Source organism: Perca flavescens, chromosome 19, assembly GCF_004354835.1.
Source record: "Perca flavescens isolate YP-PL-M2 chromosome 19, PFLA_1.0, whole genome shotgun sequence".
Lineage (NCBI taxonomy): Eukaryota > Metazoa > Chordata > Actinopteri > Perciformes > Percidae > Perca > Perca flavescens.
In genome coordinates, this window is record NC_041349.1 from 19086336 (window position 1) to 19111139 (window position 24804).

General features: G+C 41.7%; 1 protein-coding gene across 2 annotated transcripts; it reads left to right on the forward strand.

The window, feature by feature from the left end:
• The first annotated feature begins 1511 nt into the window (after positions 1 to 1511).
• hdlbpb (high density lipoprotein binding protein b) lies at positions 1512 to 24049 on the forward strand. Of its 2 annotated transcripts, none has more exons than XM_028564581.1 (28): positions 1512 to 1627; positions 6338 to 6417; positions 7499 to 7600; positions 7934 to 8085; positions 8445 to 8660; positions 9597 to 9803; positions 11061 to 11276; positions 12212 to 12418; positions 12664 to 12771; positions 13030 to 13134; positions 13821 to 13899; positions 14194 to 14333; positions 14464 to 14568; positions 14682 to 14795; positions 14881 to 14967; positions 15182 to 15313; positions 16203 to 16421; positions 16606 to 16827; positions 17166 to 17384; positions 17739 to 17880; positions 18288 to 18415; positions 18524 to 18628; positions 19372 to 19506; positions 19598 to 19741; positions 20642 to 20821; positions 20990 to 21106; positions 21236 to 21394; positions 22799 to 24049. In XM_028564581.1, the coding sequence occupies exons 3-28, from the start codon at positions 7525 to 7527 to the stop codon at positions 22889 to 22891; spliced, it is 3807 nt and encodes a 1268-aa protein (XP_028420382.1). In that variant the 5' UTR covers positions 1512 to 1627; positions 6338 to 6417; positions 7499 to 7524; the 3' UTR covers positions 22892 to 24049. The 2 variants fall into 2 exon arrangements, with proteins under 2 accessions (XP_028420382.1, XP_028420381.1); XM_028564580.1 differs by lacking the exon at positions 1512 to 1627 and adding an exon at positions 4025 to 4112.
• The last annotated feature ends 755 nt before the right edge of the window (positions 24050 to 24804 follow it).

Here is a 24804-nt window from a genome sequence, read left to right on the forward strand (position 1 = left end):
CTACAACAAATAACTGAAACAGAAGTAGCAAATACCACCAGTGGCTTAAAAAATCCTAAGACCATGGATATCTATGGCCTTGACACTATTTTTTTTTTAAAAGGCACAAAGAGACCCTTCTACAGCCTAAGACAATCCATTGTGCCATCAGCATGAAAGATGGCCCTGGTCACACCCATTTTTAAATGAGGTGAAAGATCAGATATGGCCAATTATCAGCCAATCAGTATTATGCCAATTGTTTCTAAAATAGTCGAAAAATGGGTGGCTAAATTACTGATTCAACATCTCAATAAAAGCAATAATTCACTCAGGGCCTATCACTCAACAGAAACAGCCAACTGTTTGTTTGTGGAAAAGGTTAAAGGCTACCTAAGAGTTCTTATGTTGGTGCTGTCTTCCTAGACCTAAAGCGCGCTTTTGATACTGTTAATCATGAAATTCTTTTATCTAAATTAACATATTTTAATTTCTCTGAGCAATCTCTCAACTGGATAAAATCATACCTGTCCAGCAGGCATGGCGCCAGGATTCCAGTTTTGGATGGGCCAGACCAATTTTGGGTGGGCCTTAAATAAAAAATCAAATTATCAAATCCCTGTTTAACCTAATACAAATGACTGGCTAATATACTGTTATATTATATATATTATATGTGCTTACATAATAAAGATTGTAATAGCTTGATGCTATTTATATGTTGTTGCATTGTAAAAAGTTTCGGTGCAAAGGACGGACCTATCCGCGATCGCTCTCCTTGGTTCTGCCCAAAAGAAGAGCGCCTTGGAATCTCCATTACGCACCATACCTGGCTGCGCTATAGCGCATCTCTCCTAACCTAAGGCCTATAGACTGTAAAAGTGGTCAGGAATCTAATATTTCCCCAAAACATAGTTTAGTTCTGCTCGTATAACATGAGGCCGAATATTTCACAATTCTTTTCAATTGTTTTAAGTTTTCAACAATATACAGATCAACAAAACTGCCCGACAGTTTCAATCAATACTCGGCCACAGAACGTGTTCATTGACAACGTCATCTGTCATGTAAAACAAGACTCAAGTTATTTCCTTACTTTAGTGTGATGATTCATGTTATAAACATGTTTAACAAAAATAAATAAATCGCATTAACAAGCCCTAAAGCATTATTGGCCATAACAAGAGAAAACCATGAGGGAACTACTTGACAACAGTAACAAGCTGTTATAGAAATAGACCTGCGCCTGCAGCTCTGTAGCGGGTTATGAATTGATTATTTTAATCCATATATCTCATATAACGACATAATACAATACAGGCAGAGTAGCCTTCACATACCTTACTGTTATCCTCTGGCGGTCCTACACAATTAAACTCCCTAAAGAAGAAGTGACTGGATACTTTAGCACTGGTTGAGTTGCGGGCTCATCCACGGAAGACCGATCCATAGGGGCTATATCATTCCCTCGCGAGGCAGAGGCAAGGGCATTAGCACCGGCGCTGGCCGCGCTGGCCGCGCTAACCGCGCTAGCATCGCTAGCATCCTGCGGAGTCCGAGACAAAGATGTGCTCGGCGTTGTGGATCTCAGCTCTCCTTCATCTCCTGGTTGCAGCGATGACTCTGAGACCGTTCGTGCACGTTTAAGGTACCTAAACAACGACTGTTGCAACCTTGTCCTTTACTGGAAATGATTTTCACACTCTCAGATCACTGGGAGCTAGCCTAGCATACCTACAAACTACATCCGATCCGAAGCTCACTGTCTGCTGAACTTGCGCAGAAACATAAAAATAGACATGACCAGTTTTTTTAAATAGTTTTTGAAAACTAAACATTTAGACAATTTTAGCACAAATTATGAGATTATTTGCCAATTAATGTTTTTTGAGGAAATGTTTTGGGTGGGCCTGTTGAAAAGTGGGTGGGCCTAGGCCCGTCAGGCCCACCCATAACGCCGTGCCTGCTGTCCAGTAGAAAGCAATGTGTTCTATTAATGATTCAAAGTCCCCACTCTGTGAATGTCCAGTAGGGGTCCCCCAAGGCTCCATACTTGGTCCAATCCTGTTTACACTGTATATAAATGATATGCCAGAGGCATGTAATGTTGATGTTCAGATGTATGCAGATGATGCTGTAATCTTTACACATGCTAAGAACCACCAAGAGATAGCATCCACACTTACATCTGCAATGGCTCACATTGATGACTGGCTCACTAAGTCATGTCTCTACCTAAACACCAAAAAAACTGTTTGCATGGCATTTACCAAAAAAAACGTGAAGGTGTCACATTCTAATGTGTTCCTTAGAGGGCAGGAGCTTGATATTGTTAATGAATTCAAGTATCTAGGAGTCATATATGACTCCACCCTAACATTCAAAAGTCATGTAAAAAAGGTGGCAAATAAAGTTAAATTCAATTTGCGGAATTTTAAACAAGTTAGGCCATTTCTTGACACCAAAACCTGAGCCCTATTGCATCAAACCATCTTTTCAAACCATCAATGCGTGATCCTATCTTTAAAGACTGGCATAGGAAGGGTTTGTTTGCTTCATATCTCAACAGCCAAACTATCTACTATGTACCCTGACGTCAGCCCACTCTGCGTTACTGTAAAATATCTGAAGCCTCTCTTATTCATATGTATTGGTCATGTCCCAGCCTTAGCAAGTTCTGGATGGAGGTCTTCCAAACATGATCTCAGGTGTTTAACATCATATTTGAACCAAAGCCTCTAATTGCTCTTTTTGGGGTCACTGAAGAGGTTAGATTAACTGCAGATAAACAACGCACTATATCGTTTACCTCTCTTCTGGCCCGGCGAGCAATTCTGCTTGCTTCAGCATTCAAATGCAAGGTTTCGGAAAGCATGGGGACCTTTTTTTGAACTCATTCCAGGCTTTATAAATACTTATTTATCAAGCACATGGAATTACAGTCTATCCATTCACTTATTGTGGATTATCATTGTGACAGGCTGATACTAACATATGCTCACTGGCAGTGATTTGGGAGGGATTATTTTGAGTAGCCTATTTTGATCTTTCTTTTATTGTTGTTGGTTTGATATATCTGGCATACGTTTTGTATTTATTCCTTTCATATAACCTGTCTTTAACAAATCGACAGCTTTGTACGTTGTTATACTGAAAACTAAATAAAAAGGTTTTGATTTAAAAAAATTATGTACGGTATATTACAGTCACTCATTTAATAATAATAATACTAATAATAAAAAATTAAAATCATATTTTTTTTCATTGACATTATATTATGCTGTGGTGACCACTGCCAGTAAAATAACATCAAATTATAAAGTATATAGCCAACTCTTTATAGTACATTACATGCCATAGCAGGTGCACAGAAGGAGGTGCTTGGCTACTGCGTACGTTCCTCCCCTCCTCTGTATTTTACTTTTGTATTCTACTTCCATCTAGCGCCTTTGATTGGAACACACATGACGTGTCAAATAAATTGTAGAAACTTACTGGATTCTTCAGATATTACAGTTTATTTGAGATGTTTTTATTGTTTTCACTTTCACATGTTGCGCTGTAAATGGTGGCATAAGGTTTGAATAGTTCGGCAAATTATTTCAAACTGTTGACTCATTAGCTCATTATTTTGACTTAGAAAGTAAACATATTGAATTACTATCTCATATTTTTTTGTATTTATAATGTATCATCTAGTTTTTCCTTTCCTGGTAAAATTGGGAATCCATAATATCTAGGCTGCATATAACTTCAGAAAAAGTATGATGCTATGACTCCTGTAGAGCACACAGGCCGTTATGAATGATAAGTAGACCCGGTCAGTTTGACGGGCTGATAACTTGAAACATTCTATCACTTATTAATTACAATCCCAGACACAACATTTTACGTTTCTACATCTAAATATAACAGCAGAGTGTGTAGATTAAGACTAAAATCACACGTGGATCTATTTAACTAGGATGCTCCTGTTGCGAAAAGATACTGCGGCATTTCCTTTATACTCGGTGAGTCGCAGTGCATGCTGGTATCGCTCCGCCGGCAGAGGAAATGCTCCTAGACCAATCACATCTGTGTTTACACCATCACCTGTCAAACACACACCCTCAGCTATATTTTCGATCTGAAAGGTAGGAATTCTGTATTTATTTAATATTCGCTTTTTATATAAATGTGAATATCGTGGATGGAGTCAGAGTCTAGGTTTTGTAACAAGAAAGCCGGTTCGACTATAACGAGAAGCACCCAGAGTAAGAAAGGTTAGCGCCCCCGGAGCTGGAGAGCTAGAGCTGGTTATCTGTCCGCCTGGCTTGTTTTTTAGCCGATTATCAGAAAGTCCTTGCGCCTAATCATCCCCGGCTGAGGTCGGAGCACAGCGATGTGTGTTAGCTTAGCGAACTAATGTTTGAAACCCTTAGCATTTCTTCGCCTACGTTTGCAGAGGTTATCAGCCTTAAAACTAACGGGACCAGCCATGCAGTGCATCCTCACGCTAGCAATAAAGCCGCTAGTCAGCTAGAGAGAGAACCGTTAGCTGGCCCGGTGCGCGTTTGGATTAATGCCACCGTCTAGCTATATTTCTTATGTATCTCTAGAGCATAGGTAACAGTGGCATTGATAGTCACAGCCTTTGCTAAATTAGCGTTAAACTGTGTTGCACCGAGCCAATTGCACTTGTTTCTTTCGTCTCTTTCTAGTTTTCTCGCTTTCTTGCATTTCAATATAATTGTTAGCAATCTAACAAAGTGTTAGCAGGTGCTGAGCTACAATGGGATACTTGCGGCATGTAGTTAGCCTATTTATTAACCCCTAAACAAATGGTGGAAGAAGTATCGTGATCAATTCTTTATGTAAAAGTGGCAATACCCCCAATCTATAATAATACAATTAAAAAGTCCTACGTTCAAAATTTGACTTGTGTAATTGTTGTAAGTGTCATTAAAAGCAAAATATACATTAAGTTTCGGAAGTGAAAGTTATAATGCTATAACGCACATGTTTAAATAGTCTTTTCCTGTAGTATTTGGTTTAGGTGGAGCTAATTATTTGCTGTTGAGTAGTAAGTAGTTTAATGGTAATGTAAAGATGCATCATATTCATAAGCTCATTGTAGTTTTTGTATGCACTGCAAAGAAACTATTGCTGTCTGACTCCCATCATGGGGATATAGATGGAGTACAATATTTGCCTCTGAAATGTAGTGAAGTGGAAGTCTTAAGTATCTTAAAATTTAAATACATGTACAGTACTTGAGGAACTATATTTAGTTGCATTCCACCACCTTCCTTAACATAGAGTTATCCTTACTGTTTTCCCTTAAATAGCTTTAAGGTTGTTAAAATCATCTTCCATACTGTTTGACAGTATTATTCTATAACTGCTTGTTCACTGAAGCTGTAGGATGTTTTCACTGAGTGAAATATTTAAACCCAAGACTGTATTTTTTGGCTGCACCATTTCCATCAAAAGGAAATGTTTTATTTTTTTTGCCCCTGCAGTTACCACTTTACTCATACACATAGGCACACACTATCCACGCTCATGGATAACATGTTTGCCAACTCCTTTCAACACCCTAACTGTGACCACCCAATGTGAATCACAGATCGTTCTACCCAATTGCTAAGAATACGTCGCTGTGTTTGTCAACTGTCCTGTCCAGTCCCGTCTTGTCAGTTCTGATATTGTCCCGTCTCACTTCCCTCTGTTGTCTGTCTGTCACCTTTTATGTCTTACACTCTGTACGTGGTGCTTTAACCCCCCCCCCTTATATGGATCCAGGGTCTCACTAAAACAGGGTGAATGGTTACGGTAGGACAACAGTAAATGCACTGAATGTAAGATAATCTAAATCTGAATGTAACATATTGGGTATATAAAAATATATTGCTTTATAAAAAATAAAGTTGTCCTCCGAAGAGGTGGGGTGGTGGTGGGCCAAATTATTTTTTTATAAACATTTTCCAAAACTTTAGCCTTGCATTTTTGGTATCTTTGAAAACGTTTGGATCTCCACTAGAATTTAAAACCAAGTTTAACAATCTTTTTAAAAGGAAAAAAAAGAGTGGCATCACGTTTTTTGATTAACAAAGTACAGTACATACTCACTTTTTGTGGTTCCATTGAGTCACACTCAAATTTCCTGGGACATTAAATTTCTAAAACTATAAAAGAGGGAAGATGAGCAGAGACATGTAGAGAGGGGAGGGGGAGGAGAAAGGAGGAGAGTGAATCAGATCCAGACAGAGTAAGGTGCAGTGCAGTGTGGGTGTTATTAAACCAGCCTCCATGCTGTATAGCTTTTTGATTTACAGTGTTCACTTTTAGTCTTTTTTTTCCCCTCCTGTCCACCCAGGAGCTGAAACACACACTCACACTGACGCGCCTACGGTAGCAGCTAACTGGACGGACTCTCTGGCAATTGACCTTTTGCAGGTAAGCCTGGGCTCACTTTGTACAATAAAGTTAAAGCTTTACCTTAGTGTTACTGTATCCTTCTATATTTCTATTTGCATCTGGTACTTTTTTCATGTAGTTACATTTTCTTGGCTTTTAAAGGTGGTTAGCAGTGTCTTCACCAGCAGGGGCTGATTTCACATGGCAGTTATGATCTGAATATACATTGGGAGCACACAGTAACATTTCAGGAGAACCAATCCTACTGGAACATGTCACAGATACTAGATAATAACACAAAGTCAGTGTTGTGCTCAGCCAGAAGCATCACACAGTGAGGTGATGGATTTGCATGCCTGTTTATATGAGTGAGAAAAACATATTGGTTGTCAAAGATATTAAAGCAAAAACATTATGTAAAAATAAGTGATTCCCATCAACTGTTATTTCAGATCCTGACTTTATCTTAAAGGTACAAACCAGGAATACAAGTAAGAGATGTAAGAGACAAAACCTGATTTCCTCCATCAACTGTTAATTAGAGAGTCATTTTATGAGGTTCTCGTAAATGCTTTTTTTAAATGATTTTTTATTTTATTGCTGCACTAGCACTGAGGAGCCATAAAAATGCAATATCCTCCCTAAATCACAGGACTCTGTTCACAAAGTTGGTCTCACATGCATAGTCACAAGAGCAATTCAAGTATTTGTAGTCTTTGGATTTTACATGTTAAAAAATGCTCAAGGAAGACCCACTGTTAAAAATATCCCGTGATTCTGCAGCAGCAGTTGTTTTTAGACTACGACAGCTCTTAGTATCTGACTTGTGATAACCCTGTCCCTGAGGCTTTGTGCCACTGTTTGTTTGTCTAAGGCCTGTGCAGTGTTAATTGCAGCATCTCAGGTGTAATGTGCAGCATCAGTGCAGTGTAGCAATGCCACAGAGGCAGCCTCAATCTTCTGGGGCTTGTGGAAAGCAATCCTTGCTAAAGAGCAATGTAAGAGATGCAGTTTGAAACTAGCTTCTGTATTTGTGATGGCTTTTTTCTCTTTAGAGATTCAAGGGTTTGATTTCTTCTTCTTTTTCTTTATTCCGTCCTTCCCCACCTCTCTCACTTAGTGGAATAGCGGAATAAGTCTTGAACCATGAGCTCAGTGGCAGTGTTGACCCCGGAGAGCTTTGCGGAGCATCGCAGTGGCCTCAAGGACCAAGAGATTACAGGTAACGTCCGCCTGTCACCTGCTTACCTGTTATTACTTTTGTACGGAATCTTTCACCTCAGTGGCCCAAGCTAGTTAGCCACTTATTAGAGATGAGGTAAACATATTTAGATGTTCTCTTATTTGCCTTTGCTGTGCATTCTCATTTTTCTTGTACTGTACATGATACGTTATGAATGTATATTCTGAGGCAGGTATGATTTAATTAATTACAGTATTTTTCTTATTTTTAATAATCCTTCTCTATCCATCCATTCACGCTTACTGCTTTCTTCCTCCATCCTCCATCTTTACCTTCATCCTTGCCTTATTTATATTTGTCTCTCCGGGCAAGGCTGCGTCCCAGAGGATGAGGCCTACATTCCCACCTACCTGGAGGCTTTCCCTCCGCTGCCGGAGAAGGGGGCACCAGGGGAAAAGGCCGGGGAGCAGGCTTCAGCTTGGGGGAGCAAGATCAGGCCCATCAAAGCCTCTATCATCACCCAGGTCAGGCAGCCACTGACTTCATACATAAACAGAATATACACAAGTATATTCACATTTTATATATATATATATATATATATATATATATATATATATATATATATATATATACACATATACGAGTTATTGCAAACAGTCTTGACTTTATCAACAACTATCATTCATGCACAAAAATGTAAATGCAATAAAATCCAATATGTTGTTCATTCCTCTGCACTGTAGATATTTTTGTGACTGTGACTACATTTTACCAGAAGCCACATTAGCAGTTGATAAGATGCACCAGTTATGGGAAAAAAAAGCCAATGAGACACGTTGCCTGAAATTTGAACTTCCCCTCTAACCCGGTCTGTGTGTAGGTGTTCCATGTGCCCCTGGAGGAGCGTCGCTACAAGGACAACAGCCAGTTCGGGGAAGGCGAGGAAGCCAAAGTGTGCTTGGACATCATGCAGCGGACAGGGGCCCACATTGAGCTGTCCCTGGCCAAAGACCAGGGCCTGTCCATCATGGTCACCGGCAAACTGGACTCTGTCATGAAGGCTCGCAAAGAAATCGTAGCTCGCCTGCAGACACAGGTAAATTCACAGTAGTTTTTTTGCATATAGTAGTAGTTGTTTTATGTTTAAACTGTTGGGTTGTAGAATGCTGAGTGCATGGCAGGGGTGTTTTCTCTACTAGATCTATTTATTTGGCTAAATAAAGGTTAAGCAGCAACCTTCCAAGCATTAGTCAAAAGCATTAATGTGTTCATTAAGACCCATCGTTGCAAATTAAAGTTACCAATAATGCAGCTAATTTTCTGAAGATGCAGAATAAAATTGGATTTGCATGACGTGATTTAAGTTGTTACACAGTTGTAGACAGTCATTACCTCTGTATGAAATTACTGCCATTTTGCCAATTTAAAAATGCCTAACTTCTTTATCTTGATAAATTGTGTGACAATATATTGATGCAAGCCCATTGTGTGCTGGTTTTGATTAATTTGTATTTTTCAGGGATTACACATTCTTGTATTTTGGAATCTCACCAAGTCTGTTTTTAAATGACTGAAATATTTTTAAAAAAATGTTTTTTTTTGTCTTGATTGTGTATACCATTCGAAAAATACCACAGAATTACAGATGTTTCCGAGGAACGACTCGCATCACTTAAACTGATGAATGGGATCAGAGCTGTTTTAATGTGACAATCTGTTACTTTTATTACATCCCCACAAAATGATATTGGATAGTTAGTTATAGCTGCAGCTTGAAGAATCCTATCTGTGCAGGCAGGCTGGTTTAGGACAACAAGTTTAGCTGAAAAATGACCGTCAGCTCCCGAGGGTGGCCTTTGTGGGCTTAAGCAGTAAACACGCTGATTTCCACTTCAGTGTGTGCACTGAGGTCCAGCTGTATAGTTTAGCTGTAGTTATTGATACAATAGTGCTCTTTGCAAGGTTGAATGCTTTTGTTTTTGTTTACCGACTGCAAACTCCCATATTCCATACTTTCTCCCGCTCTCCCCAGGCCTCAGCTACGGTCGCCATCCCCAAGGAGCACCATCGTTTTGTCATTGGTAAAAATGGCGAGAAGCTGCAGGAGCTGGAGCTGAAGACCGCCACCAAGATTGCTATTCCACGTCCTGACGACCCCAGTGCCAACATCCGCATCACTGGCACCAAGGAAGGCATCGAAAAGGCTCGCCATGAAATCCTTCTGATCTCTGCTGAACAGGTGAGCTGTGAGGTTCAATTTTGTGATGTGATCTTTAAAGATGTAGGCCTGGAACCAGAAGTAGTTGAATGTTAAATGACCTATGGGCTTACAGGCCCTATCTTGCACCTGGCGCAAAGCCCGACGCAAGTGTCTTTGCTAGTTTAAGACCGACGCAGTTGTCAATTTCCCGTCCAGCGCCCACGTCGTTTAAATAGCGCCGATGGGCGTGCTGGTCTTACAGGGAGGTGTGTTCAGGTGCATTCTTGGCGTATTGCTATCTTGAGGAAGCGGGAAGTGATCGCGCCATTGACCAACAAAAAACTGGTCTAAAGTCAATAGCGCAGCATTTTATTGTTATTTTAACAGCAAATTAGTAAAATGTGCCTAGGCTCGTGCACAGCGCTCGCACACCATGCTTGTTACACACACAGGGACGCGCAGCAGCACACAAACATGCAAAATGTGAAATAGTATTATGATATGTTCTGCTTGTGCGCTTTCACTTTACGCACAAGCAGTGAACATTCAGTTTCTTCTCCTGAAAATCTCTCCTTCCTGCTTAGCAAATCCACCATCATAATAGCAACGCGCCAAGGTACAAACGCGCCTGGCTTTTACAGGGAATGGGAGATGACACTCTGATTGGTTTATTGCATGTTACGCCCAAAACACACCTATGATTAATTAAGACACTAAGTACAACCCTTTTGAACCATGCGCTTGGCGCATGGACCCTTTTTTTCTGCCGTTAAACTAGCAAAAGTTGATTTGTACACGTCTTAAACGCACATGTGCCAGGCGTTTCGCGCCGTGCGCTTACATTGTGCCCAATGCTCGTGGTAGGTTCATCAAGTATTTTTAATTGGCTGTGACCCGGCCATTAAGAGCTGAAGATTAACATTTTCGTTGCTGAATTTGTTTGTTGATACTGTACTTTAATCCCTCTCTCGTCTATATGCACTTCTTTTCGACCGGATGTCCGTTATCTTACTCTTTCGTTGCGATGGAATTTTAAACTCCTTTCTGAGGACTCTGGTTAACTGCTCCTCAGATCTCTGCAGGGTAAATCCAGACAGCTAGCTAGACTATCTGTCCAATCTGAGTTTTCTGTTGCACGACTAAAACAACCTTTGAACGTACTAATGTTCCACCAAAACAAGTTCCTTCCCGGGGCCCATGACAATTGTGATTGGTTTAAAAGACTTCTTCTATTGTTTGATCGACTCTTCTGTTTGCCGACTCCCCTCCTCTTCCTCACGCTCGCCTGCTCACAAGGACAAGCGTGCAGTGGAGCGTCTGTCCCTGGAGAAGGCCTTCCATCCCTTCATCGCTGGCGCCCACAACCGGCTGGTGCAGGAGCTGAGCCAGGAGACGGGCGCTCGCATCAGCATCCCGCCACCCAGCCTGCCCAAGGACGAGATCGTCATCACCGGGGAGAAGGAGGCCGTCGCACTGGCGCTCAGCCGCATCCGAGCCATCTACGACGACAAGGTGCGTTTGTTCAAAAGATTATTTTTCTTTAAGATTATTCCGCCTTTAATGGTAGGACAGCTCACACATGAAAGGAGGAAGACATGCAGGAAACCGTCACAGGTCGGATTTGAACCCTTCACCTTCTACGTCAAGGAATAAACCTCTACGTATGTGTGCCTGCTCTACCAACTGAGCCAACCGGCCACTGAGATTGATTTAAAAAAGAAAGAAAATTGGATCACATACAGTTAGTGAAAGTGAGAGTGCTAGACTTTCCCAGAATGACTTGCTGTGGTTTAGTTTGGGGCCTTATGGCACGACACAAGTGATTGCAGGTAGTAACGTTGTGGCTCTCTTCACCACACTGTCACTTTAACCACATGTTCACTCTGCTGCCTGGATCTTAAACCTCATCTGTCATAACAATGTTTGGTGCAAACTGTGTTTTTAACAGCAGTGTCGTATTTACTATCACACACAAGAAACTATCAAAGATGGATGAAACCTGGGGAGGAAGTGTGTGTGTGTGCCAGATGAGTGCTGGTGATAGGCAGACCGGAGATAATGTGGAGAGAAAATTGAATTTCACCAGAGAACAACAGGATGAGAATGCTAATGTCATTTAGTGCATATGCATGAGAGGCAAAAACAAACATTTTCTCTGTTGCCCTTTGCTTTCTGTCCTCTGCCTCTCTGCTCACCTCTTGAAAGCTTATTTCCTCTTGTCTAACTGTCGCTCAGTCCTCCTTTCCCACCTACTCGCGCCAACGTGCATCTGCTCCGTCCTTCCTGCTTCCGGTCTGCCATTCCTCTTTCTGTCTCCTGTTGTCTTCCTATTCCTCACTGTGCTCCTCAATTTCTCCACTTCCTCCCGCTGTCTTTCCTCTCACCGCCATTTTCTTGTCCATGCCACTCGCTCATCACTTCTAATCTTCTCCTCATCCACCCTGCAGAAGAGGAAGACCACCACCATCTCCGTGGAGGTGAAGAAGTCGCAGCATAAGTACATTATAGGTCCTAAGGGCAACACCCTGCAGGAGATCCTGGAGACCACGGGGGTGTCTGTGGAGATGCCTCCTCTGGACTCCGGCTCAGAGACCATCATCCTCAGGGGGGAGCCTGACAAGCTGGGACCAGCGCTCACACAGGTGTACGCAAAGGTGAGGAGGAGAGAGAAGGTTGAGGGTGCATGATAATTATGTTTGTTCGTCACTATGAACTAGAAGGGTCGCTCATAGTGACAGCACATTAGAAATAAATACAGTTTAGAAATGTGATTCATTTCCAGCCATTATTATTTACAACCGTTATTTATTGTAGGTGTAACCACTGCTTATTTAGAGATTTCAGTGAGGTTGTGAATTTAATTTGGATTTTAATTTATAAGCCTTTTGTCCCTGTGCAGGCGAAGAGTGTGATGGTGGTGGAGGTGACCGCTCCGGCCTGGCTGCATCGCTTCATCATCGGCAAGAAAGGACAGAACATCGGGCGGATCACACAGCAGCTACCACGGGTAAGGGGAGAGAGGAGAGGGTGAGGAGAGAGCGGATCAGAGTTCGAAACCAGAGATAAAATGCACATGATGCTACTTTGAGCAGTCCATATCATGTAGGAGGTGAAGAAGAAGGGGTAATTGAGAAGTGACAGCAGCATGGCAGAGGATACTGTAACATGAACTGACATGTGTTTTATTTACTGTGACACTACGGGGACTCAGCACAGGGTGGTTTGTCTTTTATATATATGTGTGTGTGTGTGTGTGTGTGTGTAGGTTCACATAGAGTTTACGGATGGTGAGGAGCGCATCAGTCTGGAGGGGCCAACAGAGGAGGTGGAACAGGCTCAGGCCCAGATACAAGAGATCATCAAGGACCTGGTGAGTACTCACACACACATGCACACACACACACACACACACACACACACACACACACACACACACACACACACACACACACACACACACACACACACACATTAAACAGGGTTAGTCTGCTGGATGACGTTTATCGTTCACACCGTCCACACCAACACTGGGACTAAAAAGTAACAATTCTGATATATTAACGGTGCATAGATTGATAGTGCATTGATAGTGCATATGCAGGTGGACACTCAATGTCAATTTCTTCCTAAAATCATCAGTTTGGATAGTTGTAATTGCCTGTAGACAGCATGCACCCAAGAGAGAGAACGATTGGAGAGAGCGAGTGTGTGTGAACGAGAGAGAGAGAGATAGAGAGAACTACTGATACAATGAATGCACTTATTTTGAAAATTCACAGAAGGCACTCATTTCTGGGGAAAGAACGTTACGATTTATAAGATGACAGACATCCTTACACCCTATTCTTAATGGTTTTAGTTTCAGTTTGGATGAATCGCACAATGAAGCATTGTTGTCGGAAGTCCACTCATATTCACTCTTGGAATAAAGACACTTGGAAAACCTGAGAGATACAGAAAAAGAGACACAATAGATACAGATTTAATGGGGTTCAGTGCTGTATCTTAGGGAACATATTCAGTGACAAATCTCCTCCTCTGCCTCTGTGTGCCCAGCTGGTGAGGATGGACTACACTGAAGTCATCATAGACCAGCGTTTCCACAGACACCTCATCGGAAAGAACGGAGCCAACAGTGAGTACACTACTGCTCTGCTGATCGCAACAGAAACAAACTGGGTCGTCAACACTTCTGGTGTTTAGAGTTTAAATGCCACTGAGACCAGTCTTTTATTTGCTGTTGTTTTAAGCCCTTGGCATTTTTCTGTTTTTACTGTTTTAGTTAGCAGCCCACTGATAGAGTGGTGGACAGCCAGTTAAGAGACCCTGCATCAAATTCTGGTTTCAGAAAAAAACGTACTTAACCAAACTACACTACACTACTACAAATGTGATGTATTCTGTCACACCATCCATCCCCTTACAACAGTAAATCGGATCAAGGAGCAGTACAAAGTGTCGGTACGAATCCCCCAGGACTCTGAACGAAGTGGTCTGGTCCGGATCGAGGGAGACCCTAAAGGAGTCCAGCTGGCACGCAGAGAGCTCATTGAGATGGTCCAGAGAATGGTGAGAGTTCATTCCTTCCTTCATTCATTCATTCATTCATTCTGCTGGTCGGCATACACGAAAAAACAAAAAGCTCTATACACAGACTCCAAAGTGGCCTGCTCACACTTTTTCTTTCTCCAATTTCCAGGAAAACGAGCGCACCAAAGACCTGATCGTGGAGCAGAAGTTCCATCGGACAATCATCGGCCAGAAGGGAGAGAAGATCAAAGAAGTTCGAGACAAGTTCCCTGAGGTGAACGTTTTTTCTGACCCTCACTGCACTTTATCTTGCCCATTCATCGTTGGGAAATCATTTGTTTTGATCCACTTCTAATTTATTTCGACGATTATCTCTTCTGCTTCTAGGTCATTATCAACTTCCCTGACCCATCACAGAAGAGTGACATAGTCCAGTTGAGAGGGCCGAAGAACGAGGTGGAGAAATGTGCAAAGTTTCTCCAGAAAATTATTGCTGACCTGGTATGACCCACCATGTTCTATCTTTGTCTCTTTTTACTACCTTTCTCTTTACACCTAACTTCACAGCAGCGTTCTTTTTTTTCAGATTGAGAATAGCTTCTCGCTCTCCGTTCCCATCTTCAAGCAGTTTCACAAAAACATCATTGGTAAGGGTGGCGCCAACATCAAAAAGGTGAGACTTTAAAGTGCACGTTGAAAATTTGAAAATGATAACTTCAAAATATGCATCCATTTCAGTTCAAAATTTGTTAAAGCCATATCATGAAATAAGACAATATTGAAAACAGTACATTGTGGCCGAAATCCGTGTTTAAACTGTCACCAGAACAAATGTTACATTATGATAAAGGCACAAAAATAATAATAGATATTGTTAATGCCACCAGATCCGTGAAGAGACCAACACTAAGATCGACCTGCCGACAGAGAACAGTAACTCCGAGATGATCGTCATCACAGGCAAGAAGAGTAACTGTGAGGCAGCCAGAGAACGAATCCTCGCCATCCAGAGAGAACTGGTGAGAGACATCAGACTGTTTTTGTCAGCTGTTGTTGCAGCTTCCAGGGTTTCTGGGAAGAAATAGATTGTTTTTCTTTTGTATTAATCTTCTTTCATTGTCCCCCCGTAAATTACTTTTATTTGTAATTAATTGAAGAAAAAAAACAACAATGGATGTGATTGACAAAATTGATACATTAAGCAAAATAAGTTTAAATAAGTTCTGTATTTATACTTTTTTTACACTTAATTTACTAGATGATCTTATTCAGTTAACATACACACACAGAGTTAACACACACAGAGAGCGGAAGGCCAGGGACATCCGGCAGAAGATCCGGCAGCGCTGGATGTGAGGTTATCCTGGAAAATGGACTGTCGTTGATCCAGACTTACATGAGCTGGATGTATGATTAGAATACATCTTGATAGAAAAGCTTAATTCAAGGTCCACTTTCCAGTTTTTTTCTAAACTTTTAGCCACATCTTCCTCATGGGTTGATGACCATGAGATGTGGTTTAAATGGGGCCCCTTGTTGCATCTCTGTCTTCCTCATTTGCTGCCATATTTCCACTCATGCTATTTTGTAAAAGCAGAAAATGCCCGGCCAAAAATAATAAAAATTAAAAAAAATTCTGGAAAAAGCTAGTAAGTGGACCTTGAGTTAAGATTTTGTTTGTCAAACTCCTGTTCCTATGTAAAAATTAACTTTCATTGTGATTTAAATATATCCAAAAATGACTACCCACATTATATTTTTTAGACCCAAATTTAAGCTGTGAGACCAGGTATGAATATTAATGACCTTTTAAGTAGGCATTAGGCGACCAGACAAATAACAAAATGCTGCAAATGTGGATGTACCTCAATATCTCCCTGGCTCTCATTTCTCTCTTCATCCCTTCAGGCCAACATTAAGGAGACAGAGGTCGCCATCCCTGCCAAGCTGCACAACTCTCTGATCGGCTCAAAGGGCTGCCTTGTGCGCTCCATCATGGAGGACTGCGGCGGCGTCCACATCCATTTCCCCTCTGAGGGCTCCGGCTCAGACAAGGTCACCATCAGAGGGCCCGTCGGTGAGGTGGAAAAGGCCAAGAAACAGCTGCTGCAGCTGGCTGAAGAGAAGGTGGGTGGGGGCAGAAAAGTTGAAGAATGGTTATAAGGGATGGATACAAAGAGTGAATGAACACAACAGGTAAGAAGTGAGTAACTATAAAGAGGAGGGGAAGAGAGGACAAATACTTACATCCCTTTCCTGTCCCCTGTCCTTTCCTTCCTTCCTTCCTTCCTTCCTTCCTTGCCCTTTTCAGCAAGTCAACAACTTCACAGCTGAGCTTCAGGCCAAAACAGAGTACCATAAATTCCTGATCGGCCGTGGAGGGGCCAATATTCGTCGTGTGCGGGACAAGACGGGGGCCCGCATCATCTTCCCGTCGCCGGATGACACCGAGCAGGAACTGATCACCATCGTAGGGAAGGAGGAAGCCGTCCGTCAGGCCCAGAAGGAGCTGGAAAGTCTAGTCAAGAATCTGGTAATTACTATACTGGATTTATCTGATTTTGAAATTATTTATTCATTTTTTTCTTCATTTTTAAATGTCTCTTTTATCTGCCAAGATTCTTTTTTTGTCTTTTTGTTTTTATCCCGTTTTTTTTATTGTGTTTTATTTTTAATTTATTTGCACAGTAATAAAACAAAAGCAAAGTGCTAAATTGGGATTTTTTTTTATGTATCCAAAACAGACTGAATAAAAACAACTTTCAAAAACTAAAAAAAAAAAAAAAAAAGATGGAGCCTCCATAAATCTTTGGTGTCATATTCTTAAATATCCCCTCCACTTAACTACCTTCCTGTTGTCTCCCTCTCCAGGACGACGTGGTGGAGGACAGCATGGTAGTAGACGTTCGCCACCACCGCCACTTTGTGTGTCGGAGAGGCCAGGTGCTGCGGGAGCTGGCAGAGGAGTACGGCGGAGTAGCCGTGAGCTTCCCTCGTACTGGAGCCAACAGTCAGCGGGTCACTCTGAAGGGAGCCAAGGACTGTGTGGAGGCCGCCAAGAAACGCATCCAGGAGCTCATCGAGGACCTGGTAAGAAAGGACACTTGAGAAAAGATTACAAAAATACAGAGTGAAATTCAAGTCATTAAAAAACTGTATTGTGTTTTCGTTTTGCCATAAAGAGAAGAGACCTCTGGCAAGAGACACCAGTAAAGATCAATATCCGTGTTCAGGTCAAAGCGGTTAAATTGAATTATTGAAATTCTGCCAATAGTAGCTGCATTTTAAATCTAAGATATGGTCAAACAGGACATTTCAATAACCAGCTAACCTTGTGTCCTGAGTGCAACAAACATGTCGTGTTATGCCCAATTATTTTACATCCAGAAGTGATGGAAGCCATCCACCCAGCTATCTCCTCTCTTCCTCCCCTCTCGCGAGCAGGAGTCCCAGGTGAGTGTGGAGGTGACCATCCCTCAGCGCTACCACCGAGCCATCATGGGGCCTAAAGGCTGCCGCATTCAGTACATCACCAGGGAGCACGAGGTCCAAATCAAGTTCCCCGAGAGAGACGACAGCGCTGCAGGTCAGAAACATGGCGCACAAGAGGAGTGTACCTGCAACTATAATGCTAATGTTGTTGTAATGTATGTTTCCACCTCAAAGAGAGCAGGAAAATAAGAAAGTATTGCTCTCTGAGTACAATTATGATATCTAGTGTCACATTATTAATATTAATGAAAAACAAAGTTGGATCACTGTAGATTATTTTAGATTGGAAATTACCACCTCATTATTTAAATGCTGCTCCCTTCTGTACCAGCCAGTTTTTCAGGTTGATCTTCACTGCTCACATGTTAATATGTGATATTTTAATCTGTAATGTGGCAGGCAGTGGAAAAAAGTAGCGCTAATGAAATTGCACCAAAAGTTATATGTTTACACGCAAGCCAAAAACTGGCTTTTAATCCATTATCTATGGTGAAATCACAGGCCAGGAGGCTCCAGCACAGGAAAACGGTGAGGTCAGCTCAGAGGCAGAGTTTGTCCCCCGCAAGTGTGACATCATCACCATTGCTGGGCGTGCAGAGAAGTGTGAACTAGCTAAAGCCGCCCTGCTGGTAGGCGCCATTTTACTTCAATTCCAGACATGATGCTGTCTTTTCTTTTATCCTCTCTATCCTCCATTTCCTCAATAATAATAATCCTGTCACTGCTTCCTCCCTCAGGCACTGGTGCCCATCACGGAGGACGTCGAAGTGTCTTATGAGCTGCATCGCTACATCATTGGCCAGAAGGGCAGTGGGATCAGGAAGATGATGGAGGAATACGAGGTTAGCTTTTGGTGCCATCTTTTGGCCATGAGACCTTTTTATTCTGCAGGTCAAAAGGTCTGCGTTTTAAACATGCTTAGTTATTGTGATGCATTTAATTGGTTATATCGATAAAAAAGTTGAAGTGTAAGTAAAGCCCCTGACACACCAACCCGACGGCTGACCATCGGCAGAAAAGGCAGTCGGACTGATCAGTCTGCTCCCCGAGGTCCAAAAAGTGCCTTGGAACACTCAACGTCTTGAGCGTACGTTCTTGAGAATGCATGAGATGTAATACAAAAAATGAAAACCGGAAATGATGAACGCGTCATGTGGGTCTGGCTTCTCCAGCCGATAGTAATGTTCGAAATACGATCTCTTATTTTACGAAAATAGTTCACTGAAACATGTTTCTGAAAACATTTTAAGCGAGAAATAGGCCATGCAGTTGCTGAATCTGTCTTCATTTCAGATCGACAAAGGTCAGTTTAAAAGATTTTGGCGTTCGTCACTCATTCCGCTCGTTATTTCCGGGTTAGTGAGTTTGACTCCCCAGGCCGACCCAGCAAATCAGGTCGGCCAAAATGAATGCAGACGGCCCCTCCGATAACACACCAAACAGACTCCAGTCACCGACCTCGCCAGACTGTCCGACGGCCGATTATCGGGTTGGTGTGTCAGGGGCTTAAGGGGGAGGTTTTCCTAAAAATTTAAGTCATCTCTGATTGATTGTTTGCAATTTGTCTGTGCGGTTGCATGTGCAGGTGAACATCTGGGTTCCGCAGCCGGAGAAGCAGCTGGATGTAATCAAGGTGACGGGCCTGGTAGCCAACGTGGAGCGAGCCAAACTGGGTCTGCTCGAGAGGGTCAAAGAACTGCAGGCCGAGCAGGAAGACAGGGTACACACACGGAACAATATTTCCTGGTTTTCGCTAGTCTCAGATATCTCTACAGTATGATAATAACTAGGTTTGAGTGTCTCCTTTTCAGGCCCTGCGCAGTTTCAAGGTTACCATGTCTGTAGAGCCAAAGTTTCATCCCAAGATTATCGGCCGCAAAGGTGCAGTCATCTCTCAGATCAGGAAAGACCACGACGTCAGCATCCAGTTCCCCGACAAAGGAGACGAGCAGCAGGTGCGTTTGTTTGTATTATTGCTTCTATGTTGATAAAAAAATTGTTCCCATATAGTTTTTTTTAACTTAAAAGTAGTGCTGTCAGTTAAACGCGTTATTAACGCCGTTAACGCAAAACCCATTTTAACGGCGTCAATTTTTTTATCGTGAGATTAACGTTCTTTTTGGCCTAGCAAACTTTGTCGTTTTTTTCACATGCTGTTGCAACAACTAGTAACGTTAGAAAACTACAACACCACACCGGATCTAGCTAGACTGGAAACAAAACAGCAGGCACGCCGCACACACTTGTTTGGGCTTGCGAGCCGGCCAAAGAGTAGTAGGCTAACGTTACGTTTTGAGTGGATGGCGAGCGCGAGACGCCGAAATAGATGCCAATAATATTCTGAATGGAAAGTTAAATTTTAAAAAGTTGCCAAATAGTTCCATTGACAAGACCAAGGTGATCTGTGTGTTTTGTCGTTGTGAACTGAGCTATCATCGCAGCACGTCCAGTCTGAAATACCACTTGATGGCCAAGCACACAGCTGATGCCAATTCTCCGCCTCCTCGTCAAAGCCAGGCGACAAAAGCACAAAGCAAGCCGATCCACTTTTCCATGTTGATAAGAGCATTAATGAGAAAAAAATAATGGGACAAAAAGAAATCAAGGGACATTTAGAATGTGCAATTAATTGCGAGTTAACTATGACATTAATGCGATTAGCAACATTACAGCACTACTTAAATTGTATTTTGTATGCATTTTAATTATGTTGTCTCTTCTAAAACTGGTTTTATCTTAAACATTTAATAAACATCTCTCTTTTGTCCAATCTAAATGGTTTCTCCTGTATTTTTACATGTAACTATCACACATATTTCCCCGTTTTTTTTCCCATCCTGGGCTTCCCCTCCCAGGATCTGATCGTTATCTCAGGGTACGAGCGTAACGTGGAGGAGGCGCGTCAAGCCATCCAGCAGCTGGTGGCCGAGTTGCAGGAGATGGTGAGCCATGATGTTCACCTGGACCCGAGGACCCACGCTCGCATCATCGGGGCCCGTGGCAAAGCCATCCGTAAGCTGATGGAGGAGTTCAAGGTTAGATGTCGGCGTGGGGATTTTTCACACCGGTTCATAGTTTAATCTTTACTCCGAGTAAGGAGAGAAAAAGTTCTGATTCTATTTTGTATTGTCATGTTTTGTTTGATTTGTACATGTTGTTCTCCACTCTGTTTCAACCTGGTCTTGTCCTGTTCACGTGTTCAGGTGGATATCCGGTTCCCTCAGCCAGGCTCAGACGAGCCCGACAAAGTGACGGTGATGGGCCTTCCTGAGACTGTCGACAACGCCATCGACCACCTGCTCAACCTGGAGGAGGAATATGTGAGTTCACAAAGACTTTAGCAGTCGCACACAATTTAAAAATTCTGTGTTTCTCTCCTAAAGCGAAGAAGTGCAACGTAAGAACAATTTTCTTCTCTTCTCCCTCCCTCCATTCTCGACCCCTCTCAGATGCTCAGCGTGACAGAGACGGAGACCTTGGCAGCTTACATGAAGCCTCCATCTCGCTATGGAGGGGGAGGGGGAGCTGGAGGAGGTGATGATAGCAGCGGGGGTCCGGCTAAGGGCTTTGTGGTGCGGGACGCCCCCTGGAATGCAGCAGGGAACAAGGTAGTTTTACATGTAGATTGTGGAAAACACTTTACATTATGTACACACTGCATCCAGGTTAATTAGTGCAGTGTATCAAACATTTTGTATCAGTTTCATGGCTTATTATGACATACTATGCAATTATTTTTCAACATACTATACTATGACTTTTTAATTACTTTTTTTCAACATTCTATACTATGACTTTCTTATGACTTTTTTAAAATATATTTTAAATGCGTGTCTGCATTAAAACACATGCTTCAGATTATCAATCAGTCCTGTTCCGGTTTAGGAAAGTCATAGTCACAGTTTGACAAATTCTCAGAAACTTTCTTATGATTAAGACATTTCTGACCGTCTTATTCGTTGAAGCTGGATGTGTCATTACGTGGCCAATAGCTCACTGAGATCAGCACTTGCCTTCAGACCCGAAGGTTATGAGTTCTATTCCCAACAGTCACAAGGTGACCATCTTATACCTAATCAGTCATTTGAACACCTTCTCTGCATATTTTAGATGCTTCTAAGCATCAACACCTGTCTGAAATGATCAGGGGTCTCATTTATAATTTTCAAACTTTCAAACTTCGCAAATAGCTCAGCTACCTGAAGATTGAAGATTGTGGGTTCAAACCTGGTGAGGAGCATTGAATTTTCAGGTCTCAACCCAAAATGAAGAAAATATGCTACAAAACAATGTTCAGACTGTCAGGTAAGATATCTCAGTGATATATAATGCTGGTTCAAAGACCCCAATGGTCGTGGGTTCCAACTTGATTTTGTTTTGAGGTTTTACACCCAAAATGAAGAAGCCAAATACGCAAAGAGAACATCTGTGAGTGTTATTATGTTGGTGGCGCGTTAGGTTGGTTCTAGACACATAAGGTACCCGCGGTGGGTTCAAGACCTGCTTGCTACCAGTGCAAAATAAAGTAAATAAAGGAAAAAATAATCACAGAAACAACAAATTAAAATAACTATGACCTTTTTGTGACTTTTTTCAACATACATTATGACTTTATTTTGACATACTATACTTTGACTTTTTCTACATACTATACATTACTTTTTTCGAACCACTACACTATGACGTTTTTGTGACTTTTTTATTGCTTTTTTCGAAATACTATACTATGGCTTTTTTGGACATACTATACTATGACTTTTTAATGAGTTTTCGACATACTATACTATGACTTTTTTGTGACTTTTTTCGACATATTATACTATGACTTTTTTGGCATACTATACTGTCTTTTTATTTAACATACTATGACTTCTTTATGACTTTTTTTTAGACATACTATGACTTTTTTTATGACTTTTTTGATGTACTATACTTTGACTTCTTTTAGACATACTATACTATGACTTGTTTTATGTACAATACTATGACTATACTCTATCTGTTTGTTTCAGGCTCCTGACATGAGCAGTGCAGAGGATTTCCCCACGTTTGGGACAGGTGTGGCCCCGAAGCAAGCGTCCGCCTGGGGTCCAAAGAAGTTCTGAAGCCGCTCATCCGGAGGAAAACAAAAAACTTCTGTAAAGTAGATGATGAGAGACGAAACAATTCTCTAATCAAATTGCTGCTCACCTTCCCTACTCCTCCTCTTCTCTTTGGTGACCTCCCTTTGTCTCTTTCTCTGTAAACCCCTATTACCGGCCTCCCACAACCAGCCACAATGAATTCTGGGAGAACTATCTCTTCTTTTTTCCTCGTCCGTCTTTCTTCTTAGTACCTCCACCTCCATGTTCCCCCTGCTTTAAAAAAAAAAAAGAACATTGAGTGCTCTTTTAATAGTTTTGCTGTCCTGCTCTGCCTCTCGGTTGCACCACCTTGACGGTCTTGCGAAAATATTTCAAAAACTGTCCCCGTTTGACCTCTGCCAAATCACCTTACTGCAGTACATTAGAAATGTTTAAATTTGTCAGTCTGCTGAATCAGAAGTGGGGGTCAGAGAGCACTGGGGAAATATCCAGAAGCTGTCAGGGAGGTGGTGGTTGTGTATTCCAAGTGACAATAGCTACATCTTGGATTTTTAAGCTCAAAAAAAGGGGAGTCTGTTTTACTGTGCAAGAAGAGTTTGTCAACAATTACATCTTTTAAGGTTCTTTTCCTGTCTTTTTTACAAGGTTTCTATTTGGCTCATCTTTCCAGTCAATAATGTGGTGCAGCAGGTGAGGTAATGAGCTGTGTGTGTGTGTGTGTGGGGGTTCAGGAGAGGTTTTTCACCCACAAGTGTTTGTACAGTAAATCCCCTTTTAATTTATGTCGGAGCTGGGAGCAAAAACAGCTGCTGTAGTCGACTTTCTGGAGCTTTTCTTTTGACGTGATGATGAATCAAAAGATGTGAGTCCTGCGCCGACTGTTTATTTATTCAAAAAGGAGCCATTTTATTTGGACTACTGTGATCATGCGTTTTTATAAAAGCACTCACTGTAGCTTGATGCTTACAACCTTTTGTTTAGGAGTGAATGTTGTACGTCAGGGTTTGGGGACATGTTAAAAGTTGTTATGTGTAAGTGTACAAAGAACTTTTCGCTATTTTTTTAAACTGTGTGATTTTTTTGTGGTTGTTGGTTTCTGGCATATTTGGAAGACTGTATGTATGTGTGTGCGTGTGGAAGTTAAGACGTATATTTCAATGAAGCTGAACCAAACTTTTACATCGTCGTTGTCCGTTTGTCTCTCTCTCCTCAGAGCTCATTTAGAGGTTTTTTTTCTTCCTCTCAGCTCGTCATTAACACTTGATATTTTTCTGTTAACATGCACACAACGCTGCTTTAAATCTGACCTTCCCACCCACATAACAAACTCAGTATCAACAGCTGCACTTTGATTTCCTCTCATACAAGTGCTTCACATGTATTTAGTGATTTGTAGCAAAAACTTTGTTGCCCCTTTTTCCTTTTTGCAGTAAAGCGACGTGTACTGTTGCTAAACAGTACATTTGGCCCAGATTTGAATCATTTAAATCAAAGCTTCCTTGTGCCTGGAGTCTTAAAGTAATAGTTTAACAGTTTGGGAAAAGCAGTTACTGGCTTTCTTTCCGTGAAGAGAAGATTGTTATCACTCTCAAGTCTGTATGATTGAAGACTGAAAGCTGGGGGGAAATTAAAGAAAATAAGCCTACACCTCTAAAACATACTAATTAACAAGTAAAATCGTGTTCATTTAATATGCATACAAACAGAAATGCATCAAGGACAAGTTGTGGTATTATATATTATAGGTATGTCCTGCAATTGTTTCAGCTGGGCGCATTGTCTTCTGATTTAAACAAGTGTTTAACACTTCTGATCTCTAATTAATAATCTACCTCTCAGAAAGAAAGCAAATTTCTCAAAATGTCAAACTATTTGAGAGGGCCAGGAAGAGCTTGGGAACATATTGGCAGCTCAAAGTTAAACATTAGATAAAG

Coding starts and splice junctions, on each gene's coding strand:
- hdlbpb (XM_028564581.1), top strand. CDS start 7,525: ATGAGCTCAGTGGCAGTGTTGACCCCGGAGAGCTTTGCGGAGCATCGC. Junction 11,277..12,211: donor GAGCCATCTACGACGACAAG/GTGCGTTTGTTC, acceptor TCCACCCTGCAG/AAGAGGAAGACCACCACCAT. Junction 16,422..16,605: donor TGCAGCTGGCTGAAGAGAAG/GTGGGTGGGGGC, acceptor TGCCCTTTTCAG/CAAGTCAACAACTTCACAGC.